The 24289-nt window shown below is 53.8% G+C and overlaps 8 protein-coding genes across 8 annotated transcripts; 4 read left to right on the top strand and 4 right to left on the bottom strand.

The window, feature by feature from the left end:
- Nucleotides 1-177: 177 nt before the first annotated feature.
- On the bottom strand, nt 178-1321 carry HER10_EVM0013426 (uncharacterized protein; the record flags this gene model as incomplete). The annotated part of the gene is made up of 2 exons (XM_035482783.1): nt 178-980; nt 1219-1321. 2 exons carry the CDS (start codon nt 1319-1321, stop codon nt 178-180), a joined length of 906 nt encoding a protein of 301 aa, XP_035328705.1.
- An 863-nt stretch (nt 1322-2184) lies between these two features.
- On the top strand, nt 2185-3261 carry HER10_EVM0006777 (prefoldin subunit; the record flags this gene model as incomplete). Its single annotated transcript, XM_035476353.1, has 6 exons — nt 2185-2286; nt 2352-2477; nt 2633-2744; nt 2801-2899; nt 2963-3088; nt 3145-3261. The coding sequence occupies exons 1-6, from the start codon at nt 2252-2254 to the stop codon at nt 3259-3261; spliced, it is 615 nt and encodes a 204-aa protein (XP_035328126.1). The 5' UTR covers nt 2185-2251.
- Nucleotides 3262-3958: 697 nt separating this feature from the next.
- On the top strand, nt 3959-5853 carry HER10_EVM0013104 (CRAL/TRIO domain-containing protein). Its single transcript, XM_035482472.1, has 4 exons — nt 3959-4587; nt 4677-4726; nt 4789-4912; nt 4978-5853. Exons 1-4 carry the CDS (start codon nt 4411-4413, stop codon nt 5653-5655), a joined length of 1029 nt encoding a protein of 342 aa, XP_035328670.1. The 5' UTR covers nt 3959-4410; the 3' UTR covers nt 5656-5853.
- A 261-nt stretch (nt 5854-6114) lies between these two features.
- HER10_EVM0004445 (uncharacterized protein) lies at nt 6115-7199 on the bottom strand (the record flags this gene model as incomplete). Its single annotated transcript, XM_035474089.1, has 2 exons — nt 6778-7199; nt 6115-6609 (listed from the first exon to the last, which is right to left on the bottom strand). Exons 1-2 carry the CDS (start codon nt 6949-6951, stop codon nt 6115-6117), a joined length of 669 nt encoding a protein of 222 aa, XP_035327895.1. The 5' UTR covers nt 6952-7199.
- Nucleotides 7200-9265: 2066 nt separating this feature from the next.
- HER10_EVM0011397 (uncharacterized protein) lies at nt 9266-10717 on the bottom strand. The gene is made up of 4 exons (XM_035480830.1): nt 10257-10717; nt 10073-10140; nt 9979-10021; nt 9266-9922 (listed from the first exon to the last, which is right to left on the bottom strand). Exons 1-4 carry the CDS (start codon nt 10441-10443, stop codon nt 9807-9809), a joined length of 414 nt encoding a protein of 137 aa, XP_035328521.1. The 5' UTR covers nt 10444-10717; the 3' UTR covers nt 9266-9806.
- Nucleotides 10718-11133: 416 nt separating this feature from the next.
- On the top strand, nt 11134-13492 carry HER10_EVM0008773 (26S protease regulatory subunit 6B). The gene is made up of 3 exons (XM_035478282.1): nt 11134-11508; nt 11565-11663; nt 11723-13492. The coding sequence occupies exons 1-3, from the start codon at nt 11312-11314 to the stop codon at nt 12690-12692; spliced, it is 1266 nt and encodes a 421-aa protein (XP_035328289.1). The 5' UTR covers nt 11134-11311; the 3' UTR covers nt 12693-13492.
- Nucleotides 13493-14068: 576 nt separating this feature from the next.
- HER10_EVM0006339 (uncharacterized protein) lies at nt 14069-18006 on the bottom strand. Its single transcript, XM_035483009.1, has one exon. The coding sequence runs from the start codon at nt 16186-16188 to the stop codon at nt 14689-14691; it is 1500 nt and encodes a 499-aa protein (XP_035328076.1). The 5' UTR covers nt 16189-18006; the 3' UTR covers nt 14069-14688.
- Nucleotides 18007-21490: 3484 nt separating this feature from the next.
- Nucleotides 21491-23263, top strand: HER10_EVM0012288 (uncharacterized protein). Its single transcript, XM_035483178.1, has one exon. It carries the CDS (start codon nt 22250-22252, stop codon nt 22649-22651), a length of 402 nt encoding a protein of 133 aa, XP_035328593.1. The 5' UTR covers nt 21491-22249; the 3' UTR covers nt 22652-23263.
- The last annotated feature ends 1026 nt before the right edge of the window (nt 23264-24289 follow it).

The following is a 24289-nucleotide window of genomic DNA, read 5'->3' as shown; positions in this document are numbered from 1 at the left end:
GCCATACCGTCGCAAGCTGTTGTGATAGATCCTAGACAATTCATGACCCTGAATGATTCTATTTTGCCAAAACCCCAGCGTGTGCATATTCTAGTAAATGAATCTCAAGATATATAGCCCTAATTTATCCATCCCATCTCCCATCTTTTTTTTCTCCAATTCCAAACAGAGAGATGCTCAGCTAATAGCACGCATGGTCAACTCGACCGTGGCAAACGTGCCAGCACTCACGGGCATAGCCCTCAACAGCGTCGGCACGATACCCCTCCAGAACCCGCGGAGCCCCTCGCCGCGGTACGTCTGCGCGAAGCAGTCCCGCATCGACTTGTACCGCTGCTCCTTTCCGAACCCGTCCGTCTGCATCTTGCTCTTGATCACGTCAAAGGGATAACTGCTCAGCCAGAGCGCCTCGCCGGCGAGACCGCCGTAGAAGGCAATCTTGTAGGGCGCGATGTCCTTGCGGTCCATGTTATTGCGCCGCGCGTCGGCGTTCATCATCCACTCGAACGCCAGGAACCACACGCCGTAGGCCTGCGCCTCGCGGAGGATGGTCACGGCTTCGCCGCGGTAGAGGCCGTTGTTCAGCACACCGCCGTGGGAGGCGAGTTTGCGGACGCAGTCCAGGGGGCCGGAGTAGAGACGGGCGGCGCCGTGGGGTTGGGTTTGCAGCCTGATGCGGACGTGCTCGATGGGGCCTGAAATTACCGAGTTTGCGACGCCGGCGAAGGCGCCCGAGGCGTAGTACTGGGCGTACGACAGGGAACCCGTGGAGCCGTTGCGGGACTCGAAGAAGCGGCGGGCTTGGTGGAAGCCTGCGAACTGGATGGAGACGCAGGCGCCGATGCCGAGGAGGGGGGTGAGGGTTCCCTTGTAGAAGGCGAGGGCACCTTCGTTTTTGTAGATTTGGGTTGCGGCGTTGAGGGCCGTTGTCGGGGTTGTTGAGGTTTGGAGGCGGACTTTTACAATGTCGAAGGGTTGACCTGCAGGGTGTTAGCTTTCTTTCCCAACTGATTTCAGGAATGCGGAAATTTGATTATTTCCAGGGCTTTGGGAGAGGTCTATAGGGTGGATTGCGTGAGAATGAGTTGGTGGACACTTGAGATCGCCATTGTGTGAGGTTCGGCTGTGATTCCGAAGTCGGCTCCCAAAAAGGCATCTCAAGCTCATCTCATCGCAAACCCTCTCCCTCTCATTGTTCTGCGCAATTGAACAACGTACCGAGTAAGACCTGGGCAACACCGCCCGCGGCGCCAGAAAAGAGGTCCTTGGCTGTCTGCAGGGCACCGCCCACAACCTCGGGCTCAACCGCCGCGTCCGCCATCGTGTCTAGCCTTTTCGTTTCGTTTCGGTCTGTTTGCCGAGCTTCACTCTCAATGCCTTTGCCCCGCCACCGTTGATCGGCGCGCGCCCTCAAAAGGTCCGTTGGGGAAACTCCGACTATCAACGACAGTAAATCTCACAGCTCGAGATCGGGTCGACTGACTAGAGGGCGTACCGAAGACAATTGGTCTCGGGGAATGCGTAGGAGGTGAGGTTCGTCGGTGAGGGTTGAAAGGGAAATCGGCGACCACTTGTCCCGGTTTAAGCTCAATGAGATTATTTATCAAGAAGCCACCCCCCAGACACAGATAAGGCAAGCTGTCTGTGGGGACATGCAGGGCGGTCATGGCGTGCTGTTGCTAAGCCGTTTACGGCGGCGGTGAGGGTTCACCTTGATGAGTAAGCTGGTTAAGCGCGACAGCGCGGTTATGAGGTCGGCGAGGCCTTCCCAAGTTTCCTCATCTTTCAAAGCCCACACTTGTTATAAGTTCATATCGAGATGTAGACTGGCTCTTGAATTCTCCCTATGCTGCAATATGTTTCGAAGTGACCTCCTGCCACAAGCTAGGGTTGGGTGCAAGTAGTCGAAGCGTCTACTAGTATCACAATCTCACTATGTGTATACAACCAATCGAGATTCTTGTATTCGTATCCATTTGTCACTTGTTTTCAAAGTTCGAGATGCTATTATAATGAATGCCAGACTGGTGATTGCTGTAAAGGTCAGCGGTGACAGCTGCGTGGCCCAAGGTCAAGGTAGTGGGAGCTACCCCACCAAGCATGTACCTTGACCCCTCACCTCGGTGAACAGGCCACCGTAGATTGGGCAGTACCGTCACTGCAGCTCCCCCTCCACACCGTTACGAAAAATCGCGAGTTCCTACCAACATCAGAGAGATGCGCTGAAGGCAAACATCAGCTCAATTTCACAATGTCGGCAGCGGGAAAGAAGCCGGAGACGGCTGTGTATGTCTACCCACCTCGTTCTTTGCCGCGCACAAAGCTGACCATTTTTTTAACCACACGCATAGCAAGGACGCCACGCCCAGCAACCCTCGAGGTATTCCCAAGGCGCCGTTCGTCGACAAGGTCGAGGACTACGTCACCACCCGCGAAGATGTCGAACCGACGATGCGCAACTTCCAGGAGATGATCTCGTGAGTCGCCCACGCGCCCGCTTGCCCGCCCGCCGGGTGGGCTGGTCATGCCACGCCAGAACTTCGGTCCGACGCATCGAACGAGGCTATCGGGAAGAGCAAGGCCAGGCTAGGCACATGGGAAACAGCTGGTAACACATCGTTCTTCTGCGCAGGAAATACCAGTTCATGGAGCTGAATCTTCAGAAGAGGATGGCTGGACTGAACGACAAGATCCCCGATATCCAGAAGACGCTCGACTCTGTCCGATTTCTGAAGCTCAGACAGGTAACCAGCCGCTCACGGATGTGTTCATTGACAGGAGGCGCTGAAATAAGAGATAGGACGATGATGAACCGATCGAGACGACATTCGAGCTGAACGATACGCTTTACTCCAAAGCAAAGATCCCGCCCACTGAAGAGGTGTACATTTGGCTAGGCGTATGACATTGACTGCTCCGCAGTAGACACTACCATGAGTTTGAAAGGCTGACTGTACAACAGGCCAATGTTATGTTGTCGTATCCCGTCGACGAAGCCGAGACCCTACTCGAGTCCAAGTTATCAACGGCGAAAACGAGCTTATCAAACTGCGAGGAGGACCTGGATTTCCTGAGAGAGCAGATCACGGTAACATTTGGCACCCGGGCGAGACGGGCTCGATCGCGCATACTAATCATTCACAGACTATGGAAGTCGCCATCGCGAGAGTATACAACTGGGAGGTGGTTCAAAAGCGGAAAGACAAGGAAGAAGGAAAGGATATCAAGAAGGAAAAGGACGAGGATAAGGCTGGCAGTTAAAAAAGCGAAAAGCTCGATACCAAACAAAAAAGAACTTGATGATATTCTGCCACTTCTTGCACAACCGCAATTTCATGGCACAGCATAAACCAGCAGCTATGTGTTTATACAAAGACGATCCGGATCGTTGGGCCGTCGGTTCAAGCGATGGCCCTGTAGGCTTACGAATCACGACTAGGGTCATGTATCCGTAGATGATTTAATTTCCAGGTCGTGGCTGAAGGCTTTCGATTATCGATACCCCTTTATGGCATTGCAACGATCACGAAAGCGAACTTGGAGGTTTTCGTTAGTGCCGTGCAAAATCGCAGACTACCGGTACAACGTCACAGCATAGCTATGCACGTATGATGTTTAATCCCTGGTGGCCAACCTGTCAGAAATCCATCCCAGGTTAGCTAAACTTAGTAAGGAAAGTTTTAGCCATTGGATCAGCCGCCATCTCGATACCACCGGCGCTGGTCCGGTGCAGCTGACCGTGACCGAATCATGACAATTGAGAACGACGCCCGCAAGCTAAGATCTGAGACGATGTTGGGCATGAGGTGGCAGACTGCACCAATCTACAGCGGCTCTGGGTGCTCGTGGGTGGGAATCCAGATCATTACGTAAGGCTGGGCTGTGGTGGAAGGACATACGTACTTCGTATCTTAATAAGATGCGGGTGCCGTGGCAGGCGTGGCACCGTGGGTGCGTACGAACCTGAGTACGAAGTACCCGTAGCTGCGTAAGTGCGGTGTAGACGGCCGGCTAGGTTCGACGGGAGAGCCCAATTCGTGAGGGGCAGCCAGGGGCAACAGCGGTGCGGGACCGGTCGCTATGACGATTTTTGGCATTCTGCCAGCAGGTTCACTTTAATTCGACTTCTCAAGCCTCCCCTACTTTCCCGCTAGAGATCTTCCTTTCCCTTACCTTTCCCCACAACCAGCTCTTCTCTCCTAAACACCTACAATCCTGGTTGGTAACTTTCTTCAGGACAAATAACTTGTTGCCGCTGACCTATTGTCTCCGAATCCCATCACCTCTCCTCCACCCCGCCTTTTCCCTCTCTCTTTTCTTTCTTGCTTTGGAGGGCTCTGCAAAATCCCTCTAGCTACACCGATCTTCTTTCCTCGTCAACGAGAAGACCCCTAAAACAAAACCCCCACCATGTCCCAGCAAGAACTCGATCCCAAGTACGACCAGTACGACTACCCGACCGTCGCCCCGACGGCGGCCAACGGTCACCCTGGCCACCTCACCCCCGAGCAGAAGGCCCAGGTCGCCCAGCTGCGCCTGATGCTTGAGTCGGATGGCTACGACAAGCGCCTCGACACCCTGACTCTGGTATTCACTCCCCTCCTGTGGCAGACACCCAACTGTCGGAGACCTGCGAATTTCACATCCAGAGCAGCTTACTAACAGCTGGATGATAGCTGCGCTTCCTCCGCGCCCGCAAGTTCGATGTCAACCTCGCCAAGCAGATGTAAGCGGTGTCTTGTCTTCCACATCAGATCGTGCAATGTGTAGCTGACGAATACGATTTAGGTTCGTCGACTTCGAGACCTGGCGGAAAACGACCAAGCTTGACAACACCGTGCCGACCTGGGAATACCCCGAGAAGGAGGAGGTGTTCAAGTTTTACCCCCAGTACTACCACAAGACCGATAAGGTACGCCGCCTTAGGAAAGAGACAACTTGCTCGGTAGAGTCACACACTAACGCACTACTTCACAGGATGGCCGCCCCGTCTACGTTGAACAGCTTGGTGGCATCGACCTGAACGCCATGTACAAGATCACCACCGCCGAGCGCATGTTGACCAACCTGGCCGTCGAGTACGAGAAGTGCGCCGACCCCCGCTTCCCCGCCTGCTCCCGCAAGTCCAACCACCTCGTCGAGACGTGCTGCACCATCATGGACCTCAAGGGCGTCACCATCACCCGTGTCCCCCAGGTCTACAGCTACGTCAAGCAGGCCTCCGTCGTCTCCCAGAATTACTACCCCGAGCGTCTCGGCAAGCTCTATATGATCAACGCTCCCTGGGGCTTCTCCACCGTCTGGTCCGTCGTCAAGGGCTGGCTCGACCCCGTCACCGTCTCCAAGATCAACATCCTCGGCTCCGGCTACCAGAAGGAGCTTCTGAACCAGATTCCCGCCGAGAACCTTCCCAAGTCTCTTGGTGGCAAGTGTGAGTGCCAGGGTGGCTGCCAGCTCAGCGACGCCGGCCCGTGGCACGAGGCCGAGTGGACCAAGGAGCCCTGGTGGCAGAAGCCCGAGGCCAAGGCCGCTGCTGCTGCCGGCGGCGACGTCATTGAGAACAAGGGCGGTGAGACCGTTACTGCTCCGGCTGCCGGCGGTGCTGCTCCTGCGGCTGCTGCTACTGCTGACGCCAAGGCTCCTGCTGCGGCATAAACGTTGCCCTTTTAGGAAATTGCGTGCATTGGAATTGAGGTTGTTCATTTGAGAGTGGCGCTGCCGGATGAGCAGTTAGAGAGAAGGCGTTGACAAATGTGGTGTTGTGTCTTGAGGTGAAGAAAGACACTTGGGTTGGGTGGAAGATGGGGGTGGCTACCTAAAAACAAGAGCATCTTTTCTTAGAACCGCTCATACACGTGTTGATCCTGGCAACCTTTGCTATTTCACATTATACATACTTTCATTTTGATCAGTGGACCCCAGTGAATAGCATTTTCGCAAAGCAAGAGACCATCGTCTTTCTGCTTCCCAGACTTTATTAGACTGCAATCAGCACACATAATAAGCACTGACCATGGGTCATCGGCCGTCTGGCAGGATGCCCTCTGTTGTGGTATAAGTTCCCAACGCCTCAACTCCTACAATGCAAAAGAATCCCACTCTCGTGAAATTCCCTCACGATCGTTCCGTAACAGTATACTCCCCAGCAACCCTCGCCCTCTCCATCTTGGCAACAGTAGCAGGCATCGTCTTCTTCAACCTCCCCAACCCGCCCACCGCGCCCCCAAACGCCTCCTTCACCTCGCCCCTCCTCTCCATCGCCTCGAGCGGGAGCACCTCGGCCTCCATCTCCCTCGCCTCGTCCTCTTTCAACTTTTTAGCAGCCTCGAAGGCGGCCTCGTCCGCTGCCGCGGCGGCTTTGAACTCGTTCGTGGCGGCTGTCGCGATGGCGCCGGGGACGGATTTTTTGAGGGCGGCGATTTCGTTGAGGAGGTCTTCTTCTTCGCGCGCGAGGTCTTCGACGCGCTGGCGGAGGCGGGCGTCCCAGGGTTCGTAGGCTTCTTCTGGTTCGTCTGAGGATGCGTTGTTGGAGAGGAAGGCTGACGGGTCGGTGTCCATGCCGTTTATAGAGAGGTTTGGGGCTGCGTAGGTGAATGTTTTGTCGATGTACTGTGTTATGAGAGATGATGTCAGCGGGGGATCTTGGGGATCGGTGTGGTTCGTTTTCTTCTGCCTCGAGGAAGAACACAAACGCAAAGATCCAACAGGCCGTTACCACGAGAGAGAGAGCGAGATTTTGCGGCACGGCATAGTTGAGGCGGAATTCGTCGGGCTTACCTCGTTGACTAGACGCTCAATAGGCGCCCGCAGCTCGTCCTCTTGCGCATTGCTGCCCTCGATGTGCGGGAACGCATTGTCGAGCTGTTCCTGCGCGGCGCGCCGGACGTTGGTGAGCAGGTACGCGAGGTCGTCGCGGGACTGTAGCTCGATTTTCCTATGTGCGTCCTCCATACTTGTCTACTCGTTTCCGTTTCCTCTCCCCTTCTTCCTTTTTAGGGCCTTACTTTTCTTTCACTCTTTTTCTTCCTTCTTCACTAACACATTCGAGTGGGATCCTAGAGGGTTTGAGAAGGGCGGTCTGTGTTGAGAGTTCCTAATTGCCCCTTTTGGAGGGGGAGACTCCTCGAGTTCGATTCGTCTCACGACGTTTGTTGGCGCGTCGTGGGTGGTGGGGTGTCGAGTCGTGGTGGGATGTGTTTGTCCTCGATGTGGATGTTTACTTGCGCCTGGTTTGCTTGACGACGGGACGGTCCAGTTCCATTCGACACCACCTCACCCCGGTCAGTGGTCCCCCCATCGGCGCGCGTCGAGCCCGTCGTCCGATCTGACCTGTGCTCCTCCCAACATCCAGCTAGCCTTATCAGAGGCTAGTGTATCTCTATCTTATCTCCCTATCAGCATGTGACGCTCCCCAGACTAACGTAGGTACCTCAGGTAGGTACCGACCTTGAATGACTGAATCGATCCCAATGCAACGCCAGCGACCCAACCCCGAGAACTGCCGAGATCGGACAGTCGCTCCGAAGAGGGTCAGCGAATGGTTCGGTGTGGAATACAGACCAGTAAGGTAGACCTGTTCCGTTCACCTTTGAGAGGAAAGGATGGGCGGGGGCACTGTGCGGAACAAGCATCACCAGAAAAGAAACCCTCTCCAATTTTAGTTTTACCTACATACAGCTTTGCCCTCATGCATTGCATGAATGCTGCAAGGGGAGAAAGAGAGTACCTACACTACAGTAGGTATGGGATCATCCGCCAAGGTCACGAGGTGCAGCGGTCCCACGATCCAGATCTTGTTCAGAGGGATGGGCGAGAAGGGATCGACGTCGATAGTCAATATAGGAGAGACATGAAGAATGACGACCGGTTCGGTGTCGGGACACGGTGTGTGTGTGTGTGTTTGCGGCACTAGCCGGGCTACCATGTTCAAAATAGCATCACAAACTTTCCCTGCCCATACACATTCATCCAACAACTTATGCTTCCCGGCCGAACCGAATATGCTATGTCGTACAGACTAAAGAGCGCCTGTCTAGGTGGCACAACGCAGGCAAAATGGCCCAAACTCTTTTTTCCTACTTTGAACGGCGGTAGGTAGTCTCGAACTTGGCATTCTTGCTGGACGTCCGTCCCCTTGTCCGTCTGTCTGGGTTGATGCATCTCGGCGCTATGACTGCGAGACTGGGACGGACTTGCATGGGGGGAGCACAGAGGATAGACGATTTTACCGCACCATCGAATCAAAACCAAAGGGGGTAGTTTCGAGGACTTTCAAGACTGCGTTTCTTATCCGTACGTACTACGCATGGAGGTACGCTGAACGCTCATAATGAGAAAATTGCGGGGCGATGGTTTACGGGATGGTTCAGCTGGTTGATGCAGCTGGGGTAAACGCTGTTTTGTGTCACCTATCAAGGTGAGAAAGAACCGGCACGGTGCGGCACACCTTGGTGCTCAGCGAGGGAAAGAACCGGGACATCTTGTCCCAGACCTTGCCTTGCCTTGCTATTCTTCTTTTCGCAGAGCGTACATCGTGTCTCACTTATCTTCCAATTCTGAGTGTTCCCGACAAGCAACGGGAAAAGCCAAAGGACCAAGTACCATCATCGATCGCACTTACACCACCCATATTCCCATGTCACAAACGTGGGGTTCCCCCCCCTTCCCAAGACGGGTAAAGCCCACAGCGAAAGCGGAGCTTCCTTTGCTTGGAAGGGGTTTAGGTGCCATGGCGTTGTCGGTCCTCGGGTGTGTGCGGTGAAGGTACAGTACAGTAGCGCCGGGCCTGCGGTGCTGGCGGTCTTCCGCTGGTCTGGAGCCAACCCAAGGTAACTGGACCCTCTTTCTCAGAACGCCATCTGGGACGGAATGGCGTCCAAACAGGCCACACCGACGACAGTGCGCCGGGAGGAGGGGGGCTAACAGTGACCAGAGACCTGAGGTTTCGAGTCAGAAGCTGAAGGAGGCCCGTTTCAGCGATTTTCAAAGATCAACATGATACTGTTTGCACTTATTCAATGATTGTGACTATTGGGCTCTCAGTAAGGCATGCACTTATGGGGTGTCTGCAAGACAGGTGGTTGGTTATCGGCCGGTCTGCCCAATTACTCCGACGGTACCCGTGGACCCTGACGTGGTACCTGGCTGGCTTGCGCTACCTTACTGCCCAAACTCTCGTAGAAAGAGAGACAGGAACATGCTTGATAGGCTCAAATGAACGCCATAAATCAGTACATTGTGTGAATCACGGTGACGGACGGCTTTTGACTTGTATAGTGTCCTTGTGACGCTACCTTATTGAACTATGGAACGGGAGGAAAATCAATGAAAAGGGAAAAGCCGCGGTAAAGGCGGCATAGTACACGATCGAGGAGGGTATGTGCTTGCAATCCCATGGAACGCCCCAATCCAAAAGCAAAGCAAACGGCAACAAACAGATAAGAAATGTAACTTGAGTCAAGGAAACCCGTCTCGCCAAAACGATCCCAACTCCCCCGATGATTCCCAAAGGCCGGTGCCACTAATAGCTCCTCGATGTCGGAGATGAAGGAAATGCGACTTGTACTGTGTTTCCACTTGGTGTACTCCCATGCAGGTTCGTATCCGGATCGAACATGGGCCCATTTGCCGTAGTGGTTCGTTTGTAAAGCAGTCTGATAAAATGATGTAAAAGAGTCGGAGGGGGTACAGGTCGTGGCCGGACGCCGTGTTGTGGAAAGAAAATGTGTCTCGTGAGAATCGTCGGTCTAAGCGCTCAGGACGTAGATGTTCATGTGTAGCGTCATGGCCGTCTCTGAGGGACGCCGTTATTGGGGAAACATGTTGTTGATCTCCTCATCGCTAAGGACAATCTCGTGTACGGGCTCCCGTCGGTTCTCGAGCGGGGTGTAGTCACAATCGACATACGACGGCAGGAAGATCTCTGAACAAAGTGATCAGCAAGTAATGGGAAGAGAGATCGGGACAACCTTCACTCACCTGGGTTCCACGCAAAGCCCTGGCTCGAGGAGAGGTAGGTGATCTGGATGGCCTGTTAGCATGCGTTCCCTGAGGTGGACGAGAGTGGTCTTACAAGGCGGGGAGTTCCGTTTGGTTCGCCGATGTTGATAACGGTGCTTTCCTGCTTCGACAAGGCGGAGCCTGTCCGTGATGTGAGCAAAGGTCCCAAGTTGACATGTACAGAGTCCGAGACAGGCATGTCGGGCAAGGCTGCAGGCCCGGGCTGTGTAGCTTCAGAGTAAAGTGGGATGACTTACTGAGAAGGCTAGGACGACGTTCATGGACCATCTTTCGCTTCTGAACGGAAGTCGGGGAAGATGTTTGAGGTGAACTGGAGTATGTCGACGAGGAAGAGCTAGCAGCACCCCGGACCTGGGGTGACTGGTGGTGGTGATATGTGTTGGCCGACGACGGGGTCATCGGGATTGCAATTGACGACGACATGATGTATGTAGTTTCGGGGGGGGGAACAGAGGGAAGACCCCAAGTAAGATGAGACGATAAAGTTCAAGAGTGATTGAAAGCAGTCAGAGAGATCGAGGAGAAGCACGAGAGAACGCACACCGGGAAACAGGTCATGTATGGTAGAGAAGCAGTGCAGCGTCAAAGTGAAGCAGATGTTGAAGGAGTCAGAAGTATGATTAAAGGTACGAGAATGGAGAGAAGGAGTGCCTGTGACTGTACAGTGCTAGGTCGGCTTGCTGGACGAAGGCCCAACGAGGCACCCGGCCGGTGAACACATCATCCCATGGGGGGGTTGATAAGAGATAGGTGCCGGAGTAGCAGGCCGTGCTAAGGACCGACGGTGACACTCACCGACGACTCTAACAGTGGAATTGCGGGAGAGACCCTCACATCATCATGGCAGGGATCTAGTGCCGTCTCCACAGTACATGGGGGCAGGCGTCCCCACCTGAGGCCAATCGGAGGTCGTCGCTGCCTCCAGTCTGGGTAACGTGCTGCAGGCACTTCGCCTTGCTACAAGTCATCCGCTGAGCCAATCAATCAACCAAAGAGTGTCCAGTGGGGGCCTGCCTGATATCCCGCCAACACGTGACCTCGAAGCTTCGACCAGGTTCCTGACTAAGCTGGGCTGGGCTGAGAGGCTGCGCTGCATGCGTATCCGATTGACGCCTACAGCCAAGCTCGAGCAAGCAAGCACCACCACCACCCAGCTTGAAATCAACAACCTTGCCATCATCAACGACACCGCCCATCCTCCGCGAACTCACATCCTCTACGAACTTCGAGGCATCTCGAGTAACGAAACCCCTTATTCCACGCCTTTAATACCCAGCAAATATACGACACAATGGGTGACGTCTTGGTGGAAAACCCGGCCAACCAAGTCGCCCCTCACAAGAAGACAGCTCCCTCAACAATCCCTAGTATTGAGAACTTTGAGGGCATCGCGACGGAAGGTGGTGATGACTATGCCACATTGAAGAAGTTGCAAAGACAACTGGAGTATATTCAGTTGCAGGAGGAGTACATCAAGGATGAGCAGAGGTTCGATACTCGCACGATCACTGCGTGTCATCTGGTTTGCTGACCCGCTGGCGTAGGAGTCTGAAGCGCGAGCTTGTCCGAGCTCAAGAGGAGATCAAGCGAATCCAGAGTGTTCCTTTGGTGATTGGGCAGTTTATGGAGGCCATCGACCAGAAGTATGCAGACCCCCGCAGACAGCTCCCGCTTCGAGCTCAACAATGCTAACTCATCATAGCACCGGAATCGTACAGTCATCCACGGGTTCGAATTATGTCGTCCGCATCCTTTCCACCCTCGACCGCGAGAAGCTCAAGCCCTCTTCCTCCGTCGCCCTCCACCGCCACTCCAACGCCCTCGTCGACATCCTCCCCCCCGAAGCCGACTCGTCCATTGCCATGCTTGGCGCCGACGAGAAGCCCGATGTGACGTACGCCGATGTTGGTGGTCTGGATATGCAGAAGCAGGAGATCCGCGAGGCTGTCGAGCTGCCATTGACGCACTTCGACCTCTACAAGCAGATTGGTATCGACCCCCCTCGCGGTGTCTTGCTCTACGGCCCTCCTGGAACAGGAAAGACGATGCTGGTCAAGGCTGTGGCGAACTCCACGACGGCAAACTTCATTCGTGTTGTTGGCTCCGAGTTTGTTCAGAAGTACCTCGGTGAGGGTCCTCGTATGGTTCGCGATGTCTTCCGCATGGCCCGCGAGAACGCCCCCGCCATCATCTTCATTGACGAGATTGACGCCATTGCGACGAAACGTTTCGATGCGCAGACGGGTGCCGATCGTGAAGTTCAGCGTATTTTGCTCGAGCTTCTCAACCAGATGGACGGTTTCGACCAGACCGCCAACGTCAAGGTCATCATGGCCACGAACAGAGCCGACACCCTCGACCCCGCCCTTCTCCGTCCCGGTCGTCTGGACCGAAAGATCGAGTTCCCTAGCTTGAGAGACAGACGCGAGCGTCGTCTTATTTTCTCCACCATTGCCAGCAAGATGAGCTTGGCCCCCGAGGTCGACATGGACTCCCTGATTGTTCGCAACGACCCTCTCAGTGGTGCCGTCATCGCTGCCATCATGCAGGAGGCCGGTCTCCGTGCCGTGCGGAAGAACCGCTACAACATCATCCAGAGCGATTTGGAGGATGCCTACTCAAGCCAGGTCAAGGGCACGAGCGACGAGAACAAGTTTGATTTCTACAAATAAGCGACTGCTCTCTCTAAGGGAGAAGGCGCAGGCGGAAACGGCGCATCGTGGGGGGAACGAACAGAGCTCGCTGCCAGGCTGGCAATGTAATGTCACGAAAGGCACGGCCGGGAAGGCAAGGGATAGACTTTACAAGGCTTCGGGGAGCGAGGCTCGGCGTCGCGTTGTACAATACAATACACTCGATAAAGAAGTTGCGTTGCTGCCACCATGTTTCAACCTGCTTTTCAAACCCGTTTCACTCGTGTGCTGGGAAATGTGTGATCGTAACTGTGACCTAAAGCAGTGCTTCCCTTTGTCTGTAATTTCGCCAGTATCACCAGAGGCCCTTTAGTATGCAGTTGAGCTCTATGGATCTCATAAATCAGACTTTGTAAGACTGTATCTCAACTACATGTGCCTCTTCGAACGCCAACACCGAGATTCGACTACCTCCGAGCCCCTCTCGACGATTTGTTTGGAAGGGAAGCGGGAGAGCGGAAGTTCTGAGAGCAACCTAGACGCTTCACTGAACAAAAGCTGGAGTGAGGTTGAATAGACGTATCGGGAAAGAAACTGGAAATACCCCAGAGCGTGAGCCGCCCGGCATATTTCAGAGAGGGAAATATAAAAGCGCTGGATTATAAGATTTGGTGTCGATGATTCGACTACATAGCTCATATTGTTTCAAAAAGAAAATGATGAGTAAACGTGTGTCAATATCTATGTGAGAGTTCAAAAATGCGCAAAAGAGAAAAGGAAAGAAACATGAGATACCGAAGATTTAGAAATGGAAAAAGTGCTTAAAAGTTGAACTGGCCCAAATAAACTGCCCCCAGATGAAGATATAAGAGGGCTGGTCGTTGGCTGTCAGTCGTCCGCGGCGAGCGGTAGTGAACGTCAAACACACACCGGGACTCCGCTCGGCAGCAGCCGAGAACTTCAGGTTTCCTTCAAATCGGATTGCCGGCCGGAACACACCTACCTTATCGAAAGGAGGGAGGGGAGGGAGGGGAGGAGGGAGGTTCCACCCGATATAAGGAACTTGATAGGAACAAAGGATTACATCACATATCACCTTTCCTTCTCGATCTTTATTACCGTATCAGTCGGCCTACATGTGGGTTTTTGCCCTCCCATTATGGACTATGTATAAAGTATACTGCAACTACTTACCTTACTTTCATTGCCATTATACGTCGATGTCCTCTCTACTGTTCTTGTGGATCAGGTCGCAAATCAAGTATGAACCAGAATGGATTTTGACAATGTCAAAAAGAGTATAATTCATCAAGGTAATAATTCTGGATTTTGCTAAACCCTTTTCCCCAAATACTTTTCCGGGTCCGATAATCCCCATCTATTGATTCGGAATCTTTTCCCTTCTTCCCCCTTGTTTGCCGTTTGTCCTTTTCCCATTATCCCTTTTTCCTTTCCTTCCCTCTGTGATCTCTTTCTTGACCACAGACGTGAGCCTGGAAGCTTCCGTTGTGAAGTCTAATGTCGCTAACTCTCGAGGCGAATCTGGGGAAAGGAAGAACATGAAGAAAAACCCGTGAATCATGAAACCATGGCTAAAAAGAAAGAAAGGTGGGGATCCCAAAGTCTATGAAAGTCATGCCCAGCCTGCCTGCTTAGTCGTGAAAACCGCTTGAAAATGGATAAGAGAGCGATGCTGCCGCTCGCTAATGCAAAAAGTCCTGATGCAAATGAGATGCCGGCCATCTCATTTGTGGGGTATATCCGTCGTCCCTCTGAAATCACTCTCCTCCCCTCCTTTTCTCCCCTCCTCCTCTCTCTTCAAGTAGTGGGCAAGGTAATTAGGATTATCATTACCCATTACTGCTTTGGTTCTGGCTACCGTATCTGAGGGCTGGCCTAAGCCCGCCGCATCATAGTTGTAGGTGATTCGTATGTTGATATGTTTCGTACGAATCGCGTCTTCTACTGCCCCAGTCAATGACAGAGGCAGCGATTCTGTGTTGTGAACGTATATGTGCTGCGACCATTACAGCTCCTAAGAGCTCAGCGCAACGCCAAGTTCGAGCATAAGCTTCACAAACTTGGCATGCAGGTCAATAAAGAAGTCGGGCATGCCGACAAGTTCAGCAAGGCCTCGAGCTTTGAGTGAGACACCGCCGGGACCACCGCCCATTCTCCTTGAGAAGCCGCCACCTCCCGTGAGGAAGCTGCTGCCACCACGGTCTTGTCCTTCGCGTTCAGGCTTGATCATCGTCGGATAAGAGCTGTGGTGTTGCGGGCCTCCAAGGGGGCTGGCTTCGGCAGCTTTCTCTGCCTCAGCTTCCGCCAACTGCTGAATCCATGAAGCAAGATCACGGAAAGCGGCAGCCATGAAACCAAACGTTTTCATCGCCAGTCTCTCCTTGTGTGTGCTAAGAGCCAGAAATGCATACACACGCTTGTGGCCGCGAGCATGCATATCTGGAATGCGAAAGATGTAGGCTGTTGTGTAGCCGTTGACTGGATCGCCGAAGAATATGGGACCACCAGAAGCTGCTGCCCCAGCGCTGTGTGTCGTGACAAAGGCTGGCATGTTGCTTGACTGCGGCGATGCACTGGGGGTTGGGTTTGCCGGGGCGCGGGGTAGTGTCTCCAGTGAAAGAGTTCGCAGACACGAGGATCGCACTATCGAGAAGGAAGCCGGGATGAGAGGTTCGTGGGTCGAGGTGTAGTCGAGGTAATGTGTGTGGCCGACATGCCTGCCCGATGACATGCTCGATCGCGTTGTTGTAGAGCCCGTTGCCCTTCGGTGCATTCGTTCGGGTTGGCTTTCTCCATCTGTGTCGCTAGCAGAAGATGCTTGAGAAGTAGGCGGCGATGCCTGTCCGTATACCCTGGCGTAAGGAGCGCGGGTGCGCAATGTGGGACCACGCTCAGCCTTCAAGTCGTTCTTATCCTTGCCGCCCTGTCGTTGTGGTAGCGTCAGCGCGCAATTCTCGCAAGGGCCGGCGCGCTTCGTAACGTAGTCGTCGTAGGTTCGGCGAAAACTCGAATCTCGTCGTGGCTGCTGCTGCTCCGATATCCGGCGGGGGCTTTCGGGTGGGGTCTCGATTGCGGAGGGAGACAGAGGGGAAGCTGGCGAGTTCGTGGTAGAGTTTGCTGAAGAGGCGCGAAGCATAGCGGCGCGCTGGATCTGGTTTTCAGCTTCGGAAGCCGGCAGAGACGAACTGCGGTGCGAGTTGAGGTGCATCTTGCGCAGCGCATCCGACATGGCCACGGTCTGGTTGAGAGAGCCAGCCGGTGCTGGGGCGCTGGTCCGGGGTCGGAGCTGATCTTGATCGGCATAACCAGCGGTGCCATCATCGAAGCATGTTGTGCATGGGACTGGCAGGCCCTCGGTGACCATAAGCGGGGTCGGACCATGTTGGTCACAGTAGTGAGCGAGACATAGCTGGAGGCCGGTCATTAGCGACAGCGAATCTGGTGGTTGTTGGTTCATGGTTGCAGGGTGTTCGCGAGGAGTGGCGAAGGTGTGCTCAAACGACGGGACACGCATCGTGAGAGTGCAACAGCCTTGGGAGTTGGGTGTGTTTGGCAACAGAGAGATACTCTGCCAAAGGTGGAGGGTGAAGAAATATTAAGCAAAAAGTGCAGCCATGACAATGCCGGGAGAGGCGCGAGAAGGTATAGGAACAGCTTATATCAGCCGTAGAGGTGAGAGAAGACGAGAGAATATGGGAGCGAGTCGTGTCATGCGCCCGAGGGTAGAGTTATACGTGTGAGAGGCAAAATAGGGCGAGGGTGCATGGGAGAGGCCATGGCGGCGCAGTCTCCCTTTCTTATGGGAAGTTCAAAGGGGGTCTGGGTGGTGGTGAATAAGAATTGGGCATTGGAAATGATGGGGGAGGACAAGATGGAGGGGTGGCTAATTAGGGGACGAGTATCCGTACTCCGTAGAGGCGTATGGAGACATGGGAGTAGATAGGATGGGATGAGATGAGTAGAGAAGTTGGGCAAGGTGAGGCCGGTTGCAACAGGCAGGGCCCCGGTCGTGGGGGATGTTATCCTGATTGCCGGTGTCTCGTGTCGGGCTTGTCTGAGTGTCTGGGAGCGACGGGGAAGACGGGGAGGATGGGGATGTGCACTGATATGCGGGAAGCGGTGAGGCGGTGAACGAGCGGCTCTCTCCAATGACATGACGACGGTCGGTCAGGTTTGACGGCCAGGGACAGCAGGAAATGCTGCAATCCAGATTGGCCGAGGTGTGTGGTCATGGGAAATGGGAAATGGGTAGGCAGGCCCTTTTTTTTTGGTGGTGGGAAAAGATAAAGAGGCAGCGTAACGCAGCAATACGCAGCAATAAGGAGAGACACTGAGAGAGAAGACAAACTTACTATGGATGTCATGACGTACTCCCTCTCCCCAGGCCGAATCCGGGTCGTGTTTGTGTTTCGCCAATGAAGAGATGAGCGCAATCAACGCCCAGGCCTAGAAGGGGGGGAAGAGAAAAGAAAGGCTGTGTCGTCTGTTGTAAGGAGTCGTAGGGAACCCCAGCAAGGGTCGGTTGTTGCACTTTGATCTTCCGTTTGGGGGCGATTTTTTTTGGTGCCACGCGGGATGGCAGAATCGCAGGCTGAGAGAATGAGAAGTGATTAGAAAGAGGAAGCCTTGAAGACGGCGAGTCGGAGCAGGAAAATAAAAATCAAGGTGGTGGTTCTCGAAAAAAAAGGTGTATGGATGAGACGGCAATAATAAGTTGCGTGTGTGTGCGCGCACACCTTGTGCCTCTCCTGTGTGTGTATGCGTGTGAGGAAAAAGAACAGCAAGTGAGGAGTGAGTTGAAAGAGTAAATGAGAGTGAGTGTGTAAGAGAGACAGAGGCGAGTCCAAAGTGGGCGTGTGAATAAGTGGGTGTGAGAGAGAGGTGTGTGGTGCGGATGCAGTAGCCACGATCCCCAAGGTAAAGGCAAGTAAGTGCAAGTGCGACTGCGATGAGATGCCGAGAGGAAAAGAGCGAGCGACCACCGGAGGGTAAGGTACTTACTACGCTTGCTACACACAGTGGTGGTAAGGTACCTTATTCACTGGTGAGGATGAGGACGAGGACGAGGACAATAAGTGATCTGCTTTCTCTTCTCTCAAAGAGCTGTTGCCACGAACGCTAAGAAGACGCAGACCCAGACTAAGCAGCAACGATGGGCGGGGTTCCCGGAAAGCGCAGGTTCGTTGTCGTATGAGAAGGGTGGGAAGTCCCGGCCGGACGCGATGCAGGGCGATTTCGATGCTGATGGACGTGTTGGCGACTTCTGGGGTCTTGCCCACCAGGCTAAGGTAGAATGATGGGACGGCTCACAGTTGGTGTGGCTGGTCGTTGATGATGCTAGCCAGTAAAGCAACCCAGTCTGAGTCTGAAGTTGGTGGCCAGACTCGATGGGAACCAACGGCGGGCCTGACGGGAGATGGTGAACGACGTCTTGAGCTACCGCGTAGTCCCATATGCTAGCAGTGGTACCCCAATATTCCTGGCAGAGACGATGGAATCTCGATACGTCTAATCAACAATGGGGCTTTGAGAATGGTGGTTGACAATGACACGCGCACTAGTAATGACTCAATGCTGAGTGGCTGAAGATGATTTTTGGGAAACCAGAAAAAGACGAGGACGAGAACCTCAACGGGTCGGCGGCCACGGCAAGCTCAGTCTAGTTATTACCACATCACATATTCCTTCATTCATCGAGTGGGATGAACGCGGCCCTGTGGAGAGGGGGGGAGGGGGAGAAAAAAAGTCAAGGCGATTCTTCATGTGCGGGGCACATCAGGGAAAATAAACAACCCCCGTGACATACACAGTACACAATAAGGTAGATGAGGAATATTTCCCTACGATTATCGTGGGCTTCATCCACTTAGATGGTCTTCCGTAGATGATCGGTACCTGGCCTTGGGTCGCTGCCGACAGCTCGGGACTGGGATATCGGACATAACTGCGATTGGGTACTGGCGAACGACCAGGGACTCGAAGACATTACGACGAGGAAACACCACCATACCATGGACGAGAGACCCGGGCCCAGGAGACCAAGACGTGGGACGACCTGGACAATGGGGCCGGGCTGTTGACTCGCTCTAGAACCTCGAAAGACCCACCGTGGCCAACGGAATCTCAGCCTATCTTAGCTATTCCTGAGTCTTTTTTTGAGTCTTTGACGAATTCCTATGGTTTGCTGTTCATTGTTTCTCACTTTACTTTGTGTGTAATAAGTCTGAGCCGTCTTGTCGTCGCGTGCCAGTGGGGACGGAGTCTGAAGCCTTGCTGGGAAATGGGGACATTTCAATGGAGACGATGAATTCTTCGTATGTAAAGCGTTGCTCTATAGCGGTGCGCTAACATCCAAAAGAGACTCGCGGCGGAGTAGGGGTCGCAGAGGCACAGGTATGCCGGGAATTGCGAGTGGTTGATTCGTTTCTAGGCATGTCCAACATGGTTTGTCCGCACGTTAGCTGCTGCGGACGCTCATGTAGGTAGATGCGCCGTTGTGGTGCAACTGCTCCGTCAAACGTCTCTGATCCAAAATTGAGAGGGGAGGGGACGAAACTGACTGAGGCATTATACGGGCCGCAAGGTAATGGGGTTGCAGGCGCTAGGGTAGGGTCAAGTTCCGAAAGTCGCGATTATGAATCGCAAGGCGGTTTGAGACAGATTATCCGGCCGGTCGTTATGAAAGAAATTCAAGAATAACCCCGTCCCCAGTGTACGGATACCGAGTACCGTACCGGAGTAATTCACGGCGTAGCTATTCGCGAATAAGTCGGGCAAACCTCCCCGCGAGCGGCGAGTAATAGTAGGGCAGAGCATACATAACAGAGCCAAATAAACTCCGCACGTTCTCCGTTGCGGTCATGGGTGGTTGTAGCCTTGTAGGGAACAGTGCTTTCTCTGCGTCCCGGGTTCCTGAGCAGATATTCGGGATTCTCGACGTTCCAAGAAATCCCGAGCCCAATGTCCCTGACCTGGGTCAGCTTTCTTTTTCCTCCTGTCTCTTGTTGCCCGACCCGACGGTGGGAAACCAGGGTTGTCTTGTTGTTCTCCTCTTCCCTTCTCGACAAAATCGGGGGGCCAAAACCCGACGCAACCGCAAGCAGCTGACTGGACTGAGAAGCACCGTAGCAGTCCATTCTCGGTGTCCCCCCTGATCGGAAAGAAGCAGTATCCCTGTCGGCCGGATGTGGATAGCGGACAAGAGGGCTGCAAGCAAAGACCCAGTTGGACCGCGAGTGGCAGGCTTGCTAGGATGTGACTTGGCGCAGTGGAAGGAATTCAAACGAGGGGTAGAATTGTCCACATCTTCCAGAAGCATTCCAGCGCGTGGGCTGGAACTTTCGACTGGGGGCCATTAACGGTGCACGGCCGAGGTGCAATGCAGTGGTGCAGGACGATGGCACGGGCAACGAAAAAAGGCGGGTTTTCTGGTGACGTTGTCAATCGCCTCCCCATGTGCTCTGTAAGCAGGCAGTTGAAAGTTCTCGAGCTTCGGGCAAGGTCCTGGTCTGCTCCACTACAGGGCCGGAACAGCTCGCTGAGTTGTGGTCGAGATGGAGATGGAGGTGAAGACAAAGTCGATTTGGCTTGGGGTTTGCGGGTGAGGATACCCCGTCGATACTTGGTGATGACGGGAGCGAGGACGGCAGTGAGTGAAGTGGATGAAAATAGCTGCTTGGCAAAACGTGAGCTGTATCCGTACACGAGTTGAGGCACGGAGTACCTCCAATAACTTTGGTGTCCTGCCACGGCCATCGGCCGAGTAGTGTACTTCGTAGGCACAGAAAAGGGGGATCGAGGCTTGTGGTGCTTGTTCCGTTCGGACTCTCGGTGTTTCTGTCGTTTCCTGGTGGACTTTTTTCTTTTTCTTCCTTCTTTTCCCTTTCCAGGTATTCAGATGCAGGGTACCTGGGTGTCGACCGAGGCAGGCGGCAGGCGTAGGCGCATGCTGAGTTGCTGACCGCCCCCAGACAACCCAAGTCACACAAGTTGCTTGTTGCTCCCGGCATATCGTAGGGGTCTTGGAAGATGAACGGGGCAAGTGAGGAGAAGAGAATGGGAGACCTTGTCAATTTCGTCTTGTCGTCGCGATGGAAAATAAGGATCCCATCTTACCAAGAAGGGCTCCTTCCTTCTCGAGTGTCGAGTTTGCGCATCAGTCTGGGGTTTGGTTTCGCACGAGTGAGAGTCGGGAAGGAGGGGATGAGGTAATGCGGGGCTCTTTCTCGTACGGACCTATCTTAAGGTACCTCACCTCAGGCCCGTACCTTGGGTAAGGTACCGGGGTTTACGGACAGTGGTCCAGGACCTTGTCACTCGCGCCTTCCGTTCAGCCAGACTTGACAGGTTCAGAGCTCACGTGGAAGGTACAGCTTTGCATCTGCGCATTCCTAAGTTCTCAATCTTAACCTGACGGACCCAACTGGGGCCTGCCATTGGACGCCACGGGATCGCCAGCATCGCTTCATCGGTGCAAAGTGCAGGAGCGGTGCCGCGGTGCGAATACAATGGAGCAGGTGCAGCAAAGTGCGGCAGGCGCAGGCGTAATGTGAGGTAGGCACGCAGGGTCCCAGATGTCCGGCTACCTTCCATACCTTACCTCAAGGTACTCTACTAGGTAGGTAGGTACTGTACAGGACTTCACCTTGCAGCTCCATTCCATTACACGCTGCACATCTCAGTTACCCAAACTCAAGTGTTTCGGTCACAACTCGCCTCGGGATCGGGAACCGGCCAAGCTTGTCTTGGCCTCTCTGTCTCTCGGTCTATATCTCATCCTGATCCTTGATACATCCACCTTATCCAAAGCCAGAGAATGACAGCCTGGCCACCTACCTTAGCTACATATGCCCAAGGTGGTCTAGCACTCGGGTTAGCACTTCCTGATTCCCTTCAACCTACCTTAGCCCTGCTTAGCCCCAAGCTGTCAGTTGTCACTGCTGCCTTTCGACTTGCACGACTGACCGCATCGCTTTGTCATCGTGATCTTAGCTAGATACCCGTATTTTGGTTAAGGTAGGCAACGCAAAGCTGGTCTACGGCCTGCCATGCAAGTCTTCCTTTCACCTACAAACTTCCAACGCGGCCGGCGCTAACCCTAACCAGCAAAGACCCAACGGGCAGCGTTTGTCTCTCCTGAGTCTCTTCCTGGCTCAATTACGCAGCTCCGGAAACATTACCGGCGGCATTATGTACTAGCGCCCTCTTCCTTGACTCGTTCGACCGCAAAAGGACCTTGAGATTTCACGTATCAAAAACACCAGACGAAAACATGTCCGACACACTCGCAGTCTACGTACAGACTGCGGAAACTCGACAAGATTCCGCCGAGGCCTGCAAACTCAATCCAGCCATCCCAAGTCTTTTCGCCAGCACGGCGGCATAGCGATCCTTTGTGTTTCCATTCATCACGCTCAGATGCGGCCCTGTCAGTTGATCCCAGTATCAACCCCTGTTTGGCAAAGATCCTCAATCATCTTTGGAGTATGAATACAATACCCACGCCAAGCATGTGATTGTTAAACCGGCATCCTGGTCCTTGGTCCCGACTGACTCTGTCTCTCACCGTGCCAAACATGGATGAAGACTTGGGCCACCCAAGGAAACGAAAGAAGACGTGTTGTGTCGTTGAGCTTAGGAGAGTAAGCGACAAATTTTCAACGTACAATAGCAGTCTCCGTCATATCGCATACTGCTACGGCGGTGTAGACGTGCATTGGAGCCTCATTCCCCTCGTCACCGCTTACTTTGGGGCGGGCTTACATGGCAGACAATCTATCAGCTCAGCTGAGCTGCACCGTCGCTTCGGGCCGGAATCTCTCTCGTTATTCCAACATCGCCATTTACCGGTTCTTCACCCATCTCCGCAACACTCCAGTCACTTTTCAGTAATAATCACAAATCACCCTACTACTCCAAATCTTCTCCACATGCGACTGCGGGCTATTACAAGAGACGTAGCTGCGAAAGCTTGGTAGATTCAGCAAGGAAGTCTCACGGCTGGTCGGAAAGCAACGCTCAGACTCGACACATGCCTTTCGCAGCTGTCAGTCCACTGCAATTACCTTTCCCCGGATCCCTTCACCTGCGCTGCCGGACAAGTCACAATTGGATTGCTTATCTCGACTTCATGCTTTCTCTTATCCACAAATCAGAACATCAGACAATTGACAGGAATTGTCCCGACTCGATCTCATTCCAAGGTCTCTCTGACATGCTTCTACGCTCCCTCCCTCATTACACGTCGTCTCACCGCTCAATTTGACCTCACCTCAACACCACCCATCCAAGACACCTCGCAACCTGCATCACGGATCGTGGCCTCTCTCCTGACGACCAAATACCCCTGCCGTATGGAGCCTTGCTCTCCTCTTGTCCCAATACAGCCTCGCTTCTGGTCCCAACTGCCGCCCGTTGAGCCAACTCATCTCACCCACACCATCATCAGCCTGCATCCACACACACACACACACACACACATTCACTCACACACCTCTGCTGTCATGTCCACCGCTCAAATCTTCCGCCGACCTTGATTTTCGTCCTTATAGTTGTCTGGGGAAAGCTTCCGTGGCCCCGCCGCGGCGAGGGCTAAGTTACAAAACCTACGCGACGCTTAAGCGCTTGGCCTGACTGAGCTCAAGCTCTATGATCCGGCCCTCGCGGAAAGTTGTCGTCCGTGATCCGGAATTAAGGATCCAGAGACACTTATGGTAGGCATCGAAAGACTAGCATTGTCTATACACCCTCAAGCAGGTACAAAATTTGGATACACACGCAGACACTGCTTCAACCGGAATTCGCTCTACTCCCATCTCTCGCTTTGGCCTTTTTTGCGCCCGCCCAACTTTTATCAGGCCCCAGTCCCTCACGATGATGTTTGACTTAGAAAAGGATCGCTTTTCAGAGCAGCAGCCGGTAGCGAAATGTAGCGTAAGCCACCACGCGTGGCAGCGTCTGGGCAGCCCGGGGTCTAGGAGATCGACTCGCTCTCGGTCCTCAGCGGGAGAAGTGCTCGTTCTGGCTGGTATGGCCGTCCAACCTTGCAGCTCTCAATGCGCCGCTACCATGTGTCAGGCCCACGCTTCGGTGAGCGTACCGGCGCCGTTCTATGCCAGTCATGAGCGAAGGAAAACGCACAGACATCTCTAGATGGCCCATACCACGCTGGAATTGACGGCGCATGCAACTGGACGTCAACCTACACATAACGGTAGCATTTCCTACATCATCATTCCCAAACTGGACCTCTGAGGCGTTGCTCGCAAGCTGAAGGGAGCTGGTCGACTGTCTTGCACATGCGCTGGCTGAACCGCAGCGAGCAAAAGAGAACAGCCGGCTGCCCCCTCCACTTCGTGCTTCCGTGCGCCGGCTGCATATTATCTGGGGTTTTCCAAAGGGCCACTCATTTGCTGGTTCATCTCGTCTGCCCACCCCCCTACCGCTGTGACTTGTAACTTGTGATGAGTTGCGCTGCACCTCGCATCAAGTAGCCCGACATGCTCCGTGCTTTCTGCCGTGTAACAACGGCACAGGATGTCACTATAGTATAGCTCATCTTCTTCGAGTCTTTCTCAATGTTGGCCACTTCCGAAGGCTGACGGAATGCGCTAGCA

This window comes from Colletotrichum scovillei (genome assembly GCF_011075155.1).
Source record: "Colletotrichum scovillei strain TJNH1 chromosome Unknown Contig00010, whole genome shotgun sequence".
NCBI classification, from domain to species: domain Eukaryota; kingdom Fungi; phylum Ascomycota; class Sordariomycetes; order Glomerellales; family Glomerellaceae; genus Colletotrichum; species Colletotrichum scovillei.
The sequence above is the reverse complement of the archived record's forward strand: the minus strand, read 5'-3'. Positions and strand labels throughout refer to the sequence as shown.

Coding starts and splice junctions, on each gene's coding strand:
- HER10_EVM0008773 (XM_035478282.1), top strand. CDS start 11,312: ATGGGTGACGTCTTGGTGGAAAACCCGGCCAACCAAGTCGCCCCTCAC. Junction 11,509..11,564: donor TACATCAAGGATGAGCAGAG/GTTCGATACTCG, acceptor CCGCTGGCGTAG/GAGTCTGAAGCGCGAGCTTG. Junction 11,664..11,722: donor ATGGAGGCCATCGACCAGAA/GTATGCAGACCC, acceptor AACTCATCATAG/CACCGGAATCGTACAGTCAT.
- HER10_EVM0013104 (XM_035482472.1), top strand. CDS start 4,411: ATGTCCCAGCAAGAACTCGATCCCAAGTACGACCAGTACGACTACCCG. Junction 4,727..4,788: donor GTCAACCTCGCCAAGCAGAT/GTAAGCGGTGTC, acceptor AATACGATTTAG/GTTCGTCGACTTCGAGACCT. Junction 4,913..4,977: donor ACTACCACAAGACCGATAAG/GTACGCCGCCTT, acceptor ACTACTTCACAG/GATGGCCGCCCCGTCTACGT.
- HER10_EVM0012288 (XM_035483178.1), top strand. CDS start 22,250: ATGGATGAAGACTTGGGCCACCCAAGGAAACGAAAGAAGACGTGTTGT.
- HER10_EVM0011397 (XM_035480830.1), bottom strand. CDS start 10,443: ATGTCGTCGTCAATTGCAATCCCGATGACCCCGTCGTCGGCCAACACA. Junction 10,022..10,072: donor CAAACGGAACTCCCCGCCTT/GTAAGACCACTC, acceptor CAGGCCATCCAG/ATCACCTACCTCTCCTCGAG. Junction 9,923..9,978: donor GGGCTTTGCGTGGAACCCAG/GTGAGTGAAGGT, acceptor CACTTTGTTCAG/AGATCTTCCTGCCGTCGTAT.
- HER10_EVM0006339 (XM_035483009.1), bottom strand. CDS start 16,188: ATGCGTGTCCCGTCGTTTGAGCACACCTTCGCCACTCCTCGCGAACAC.